A 7159-nucleotide genomic window follows, 5' to 3' on the forward strand; every position below is an offset into this window, starting at 1 on the left:
GCAGGTTGCAGGTATATATATATATTGGACTTGTGTTTTTATTTAAGTCAGTAAGCATTTTAGGACGAATCTGGTGCATTCTCCTTGAGAAATCTAACATTTCACCCCCTTTTCAACAACATTAGCTAAGTTAGAGTTGAACATATGTTAAGAAGTCGTATTTATACTAGGTAATCTGTATTTATTTCTCTGAAGGAAAGAGAGAAATTAATTCAGCGATGCCAATGAAAGTGTTTCTTCTTAAGTATAAAGCTAAAGCTACACAATGACCCATCTATGTTGTGCACAGCAAAGGAGTCAAACCCTGAATTTTAGCCTTATAAGTATTCAAGTTTATTGATAAACCACTGGGAGACCAATTAAATTTTAGTCACAAGTAAACCAGTCTTGTTAATTAAAGTTATTAGTCCTAGTTAACTTTCTTGTTGTTGTTTTTTGCGTGTTTACCAAGAGTGACATGAAAGATTTACGATAGATCATAAAATCGCGAGAAGTACAAAGGATCGAATTACTTTGCACATGATATTCTACTTGTCTCTGTTGTTTGGGATTGGTTTAAGATTCAAATTTCAATTTTAGGCTCGTGTTTCTGCTTGTCTTCACTCAAGTTTGATAGGTTGGTATATGAATTCTTCAAGGTTAGAATTGTGAGTTGAAAATCCTACTGTCTTCCAGTATAGACGAAAATGCCTAATAAATTTGTAATAGAGAGATTGCAGACGTCTATAAAGATGCAACTCTTAGTTTTAGCATATATTAATCTCCTATTGATATTACTTTTACTATTTTCATAATTCCAAGAAACGTTCTTTATATGAATTTCTCAAGTTTAAAATTATACCTTGCACAAAAATCCAATTTGCTTAACTTGCAGATATTTTATTATTAAGCATTAAGGAAAATTTAACCAATTCATTTGGTTAACTGAGAAACAAAATAAAAACTGAATATTCTAACTAGTTAACATTATTACTTATAGATATACATACAGATGAACAAACATAACAAATTCAATGTTTCACTAAGTATTCTTATTTGTTTACTTTGTTCGAGCACCTGTTATAGTCAACAATAGATGGCGCTAGTCGTAAAGTGGAGTGTGTTTGTTTGTATATATTAATGATCAGCATGAATAATTAGAAAATTAACACCAATCAAAAATCCACTTTTCAAGGCTGTACGTTCATTTTAAAAATTTTATTTAAAAATCTTTGAAAATTTAATAAATCTATGACGCGTAAGCACAAGACAATTTACAAGCTTAGGATTTTAGAAAACAATTAACCTATGCAGAAAATATTAACGAAACAACCAATCAAATCAGATGTGATATACGAAAATTGGTTGTTTTGGTTAAAAGAAGGTAATAATAATAAGCCTCGTTACCAAGATAGTCAAATAACGCATTCAAAGTTGGTCTGGGTTAATTATTCAAATAAAGTACGTGAATTAATTTTAAACGTACGAGTTTTGATTGGTTTTTGGGATTTTTCTAATCATTGTGATTACATAACATCATTTCAATATCTCCAGAGAACTTGACTAATTAGATACATTATAATTACACAAAGAAGTGAGTTTTAATTCGTTTATTAAACATTAATGTTACGCACAATGTGAATGAATTTGAAAAAAACAAATTAAATCCTACGTAGTGAATTCTTTATCAAGCGATGTCATTTTTTTGTGTGTGGTTTTAAATTTTATGTTTAGTCCATTCAACTTATATTGTTACTTCCAGTGGCTTAGCGATAAGACTGAGGATTTATAAGGCTAAAATCTAAGTTTCATACCTGCGGTAGCCAGAGCACAGATAGCTCATTGTGCAGCTCTCAGTTTACCGGTGAACAAAATAAACAAAAAAAAAACTCAAAATGTTAATTATCAGTCTGAGGCAGTACATTTTCTTTGATCTTCACATGTTCACCCATTTAATGTGTACCTATGATTTACCGATATATTTATTCATTAACTAAAACCATTTTTTATAAATATTTCAAAGTGCCTGAAACAAGGTGGACACCTTCCTTCCCCCCAAAATAATTTCCCGAGTTTCTAGGCAAAATTACGGACTTTCCAGACCTGCGATACACACTGATATTTCTACTCATAATTTTACGTAATTAAAATCACTCTAACTTTGTAATTTGGTAATAAAAACTTGAGAACATGCTTCAGACTACAGAAAAAAACCAAACAAATACATTGCAGCTTGATGTCAGAATTTTTTTTAAAGAATAATTTGGTCAAACCTATTACGAAATAAAATGAATAATAGAATTGTCATCACATAAAATAGAGTGACTGAACAAGACTGCTTTGAAATATATCAGTTCACACAGCTATAAAAAACATGGTTTGTATGCGCGTGAACGTTCCGAGATAGAATAAAAAAAGGAAGGCACACATTTTCCCTTTTTTTTTTAACATTTTAAAATTCTCTTAACTTTTTCAGGTTCGTGACCACTCTGTGAAAGCTGGTTGATAAGTGTATCAGTTGAGGATATAATTGATATAAAAACTGAAAGATGCTTACGTTTCTTTAGCAGCGTCATCGGATCGTAGTTTTAAAGCATCAAATGTGCCCCCTATCCGTAAAAAAAATAAGTTATATAAACTTAAGCCAACTAAAAAGGGAATTTTCCAACTAATAAAATGGTTGATATTTTTTATAAAACAAAAAATAACAATTGCATTATGAAAATATATATATAATTTATTTACATGAGATTCTGCTTCACACTGTTCGTGACACATTATCACAGGAAACATTAAACCTTTTTAGCACGTCGTGGTAAATAAGCGTAAGGCCATATAAAATGTTGTCAATAGGATAAAAAAACAACAAAAAATACAAATTATTAGTTTGCATCTTGCACAATAAAATACATTTTCCACCTTGTTTATATGGGGTTTGACGTTTTAAGTCTTTAAATTTTCAAAAACATTATTGATAATTTATTATGTACTGTGAAACAAACCACTTCATAAATAAACTCGTGTAACTTCTTACACACATTCTTTGTTACAAGTTCTGAATAAAAGGCGAAACGTCTACTCAATTATTGTCTTGTTTTGGATATTCGTGTCAAAATGCACAGAGGGTAGTTGTCCCTAATATAGAACCGATAAACTAGAGGGAAGGCAGCTAGTTAACAGCACTGGCTGCAAACTTCTGGGCTATTTGAATCAAATAAGAGATAGAGATTTGGCAGTCACTCTTATAACTCATACATAGCTTCTGGGTGCGTAGCACGATTTTGCAACAACGCCACGCTAACATTAGGCCGCGTCCAGTCCTACACAGTTAATTAAGTAATGATAATAAAACTGACATTTAAAGTATACGTGCATTTTTTACACTTCTAGATTAACAAACACCAGTAGAGCAGAAACAAAAGGGTCTGGCCACTAATACTTTCTGGGGGAAGCCAACATATATTTTGCCCCCTCCCCCAAAAACATGTTTGGTTCAGAGGGAGTGAGAGAGACTAATTTCGTGGTGTCCCCACAGTTATGTAAAAACTATGTCTATAATGTGGAGAGGTGTATGATGTTCTTCAGTCTGCACGGAAATAATTGTGGCAGCCCACCGCCCCCTCTCCCAATGTTAAAACATTTCCTACCCCACTGAAAATCTAAGTTTAAGTATCTTATAGGTTTAGTTTAATTTGTCTAAGTACATGCAGGCATATTTGTTGAGTACAAACATATTACAAATATTTATACTGTTCAAGACTTCCACATGTTATAACCAGTTTATAAACGCAACTTTCTTATTTTTCATCTCTTGTCAACAATAAACACAAAGGCCCTATTAACCAAGCGGTTTACTTTTGTCACATCCTCTTTTTTATCTAGTATAGAACATATTTGAAGTTGTGGTTTTCTTATTGCATTTATAACTTTGTAACAACAAACCCATTGTTAAAGAAATTTTATGATCGCTTAAATGAAAAAAAAAAATTAGTTTCTAAACTTCTATACAATTCAATAAAGTGAAAGAAACTATTAAAAAGTAATCTTGAAAACCAAATCGGGAAGTTTTCGTAAAACAATCCTATACACTGTTAATCCATTTTTTGCCTTAGGATTAAATGAGATCAAAATTAATCGACAAAAGCTGTCCCCTTGATCACCAAGGTCGCCAAACTGTTTCGTTCGATTGCTCGATCGAGCTAGGATACTGAGGAGTGACATTTGTGGACGCCTGTTTTATTTTGCCGTTAGCACCACTTGATGAACTTTGTAAGTTCGCGTGATCGCGTTTACTGGATACTCCATCATGTCCAGGAACGAGAGTCCAACTTTTAGCTACAGTCTGCGAGGAACGGTTCGACAAAAAACTGTCTGCAGAAGCAATGGTCGAAATGTGACCAAAGGAGTGTTCCATCGATAAAGAACCGGAATGTTCCATAGTTGATTGGACACCTATCTTTGCTGTGGATACAAATGAGGAATTTGAAGAACTTGTAGTCGCTGTTGAGGGAATATTTTGAACAATACCTGTCTTGTGTGCAGAACTTGTTGGGTCTTGCTGTGAAAGATGATCCTTTATATTTCTGCTAATGGAAGGCGATAATTTTCTTGGTGATACTATTAAAGATTCATTAAAGACATCTGAGCCTGAATCGCTGACAGATGGGCTGAGGGCACAGCTTAGTGAGCTTCCGGTGCTAGCAGTTCTTCGTGGACCTGGAGGTGATGTTGGATGGTCCCAGGAAGATGGACCTGCAGGTGATTTTGGATGGTCCCAAGATGAATGAGAGCAGTAGGGAGTAGGGGTACTGGATCTGCTCACCGAGAAAGTCAATGGTTTTGAAGATCTGGATTCTAAGGTAAGACTATTCAAAAGTTGACCTGGAACGGAAGATAAACACCTGCTTGGTAACAAAAACGCAATATCTCCGTTTGGAAGACGGCTTGGAATGAGAGGAAGACCTCCTAATAGTTTTTCAAAACTTGCTGATGTTGTTGAATTATTGGATACTGGGCCAGGAGCTCTTGAAGCATTGTTATTGTTGTTAATGTCTATTCCCATGGCGACGGTCTGCAATGTTCTAGGAGCCACTCCATTTGTAGATGATGACGTGAACAATCCAGTGGGTATCTGAACACCCAAAGGTTGTAACTGATTAACGATATCTGGAAAAGACTGGTTTATCCCTGTGAAAGCCACAGAAGGCATAACTGTGGTGTTCGCCATATTATACGGTGTGGTATTCTGAAGACTCGACACACAGCTTCCCAAATGGTTTAAGAGACGCTGGCTGAGGTTGTTGTCTATTCCATCTATCCTGCTGACATATCGGCTAACCTCCGAGGCACATTCGTTGAATCCCGCCTTGAACTTGTTGAGTACCGTGGGATCGGTGGCGATGGCAGCTATAGAAAAACAGAAGGGAGGGATTAAGTTTTGAAAATCCCATTATAAGTTACACGCTTAAAAAACAACAACAACGCTGAAGATTAATATAAATACTTGAATGTTCAATACGTGTGGATCAAAAAAGAAACGTTCAAAAACAATGGGATTCCAATAATGGGCGAATTTCACTCTTCTGGCCCAACTCTGTAAACATATACTACAAGTTGAACGATAAGACACTGAGTTTGTATCGATATCTTCAAGTAAAATAATCTATAATTAGAGTACTTATTATGTATAAGCGGCATGACTTCAGATTTACTAGGATTTTTAACTTCATTGGTGTAACAGTACTCATAATGTATAAGCGGCATGACTTCAGATTTACTAGGATTTTTAACTTCATTGGTGTAACAGTATTCATAATGTATAAGCGGCATGACTTCAGATTTACTAGGATTTTTAACTTCATTGGTGTAACAGTACTCATAATGTATAAGCGGCATGACTTCAGATTTACTAGAATTTTTAACTTCATTGGTGTAACAGTATTCATAATGTATAAGCGGCATGACTTTAGATTTACTAGGATTTTTAACTTCATTGGTGTAACAGTACTCATAATGTATAAGCGGCATGACTTCAGATTTACTAGGATTTTTAACTTCATTGGTGTAACAGTATTCATAATGTATAAGCGGCATGACTTTAGATTTACTAGGATTTTTAACTTCATTGGTGTAACAGTACTCATAATGTATAAGCGACATGACTTCAGATTTACTAGGATTTTTGACTTCATTGGTGTAACTAGATATAAGATGAAGCTGTTAAACGAAAGTTATACACTGAAAAAAAACTCATTTAAATATTGATTAATCTCTCGTTATATTTTAAATTAAAATACAAAAAAAATTAAGAAAATTTATATCTTATGCTTCTCATTAAGCTTAATAAGCCAAGACAGTTAGGGTTGTTTTGACGTAAAGCACCACACTGGATTTAGATAGTACTTTTAGCTTGAACGTAATTTATTAGATTTTTTTTTAATGATGTATCTTTGGCGCCATTTTATTCTGTATTTTCCCGTTTATTGTCTATTTGTACAAGTAATCTTAAGAAACGAATAAATTAAGTACACTAAAAAATATAAAAAGTAAAAAAAAAGTGTACTTGGATTATTTGAATGAAAAATGTCAAGACGTCAATGACTTTCGTTAAAAAAAATACCGTTTGGAAAATATAATGATTCTGTATCTAAAAAACATATTTTTGTAATCATTGATACAGCATTTCCAAATTGCAAAGATCACGCACGTCAGGTACAATGTTTAAGTTATTTTATTATTGTTTGATCAACCGAAGGTCGTACTTATCGTCTATGACTAATACGTAGTGTTGGATTGGTTGTTGTTAAGCGCAAAGCTTATATAATGGCTTATCTGTGCTCCGCTTACAAAGGGTATCGAAATCCGAATTTTAACGTCGTACACCTGCAGACACACTGGGGGGGGGGGGACTCCGCTTACAAAGGGTATCGAAATCCGAATTTTAACGTCGTACACCTGCAGACACACTGGGGGGAGTAATGCTGTCATTAATTTTTGTAATACGGGTATAACAATGTCTTTACTCAAATTTGATTGGTGAAAACAATGTACCGTTTGATCAATACAATTATTTGAAATCATGCAAAAGTTTGGACAAATGTCAGTACACTATTAGGATGGGGTGAAAATAAGTGGTAATGTGACGATAAAATAAGTGGTAATGTGACGATAAAATAAGTGC

The 7159-nt window shown here is 33.9% G+C and overlaps 1 protein-coding gene across 1 annotated transcript in view; it reads right to left on the reverse strand.

Annotated features, from left to right (window-relative positions):
- Nucleotides 1-2690: 2690 nt before the first annotated feature.
- The window catches only part of LOC106460720 (protein deadpan-like), a 7781-nt gene continuing 3312 nt past the window's right edge, over nucleotides 2691-7159 (reverse strand). Inside the window, exons 3-4 of the mRNA XM_022387499.1 lie at nucleotides 5691-6195; nucleotides 2691-5430 (exon numbers count right to left, since the gene is read on the reverse strand). Coding sequence (XP_022243207.1) covers nucleotides 4136-5430; nucleotides 5691-6195 — 1800 coding nt within the window. The 3' untranslated portion in view covers nucleotides 2691-4135. The remainder of the gene's footprint in view (nucleotides 5431-5690; nucleotides 6196-7159) is intronic.

This window comes from Limulus polyphemus, unplaced genomic scaffold, assembly GCF_000517525.1.
Source record: "Limulus polyphemus unplaced genomic scaffold, Limulus_polyphemus-2.1.2 Scaffold822, whole genome shotgun sequence".
NCBI classification, from domain to species: domain Eukaryota; kingdom Metazoa; phylum Arthropoda; class Merostomata; order Xiphosura; family Limulidae; genus Limulus; species Limulus polyphemus.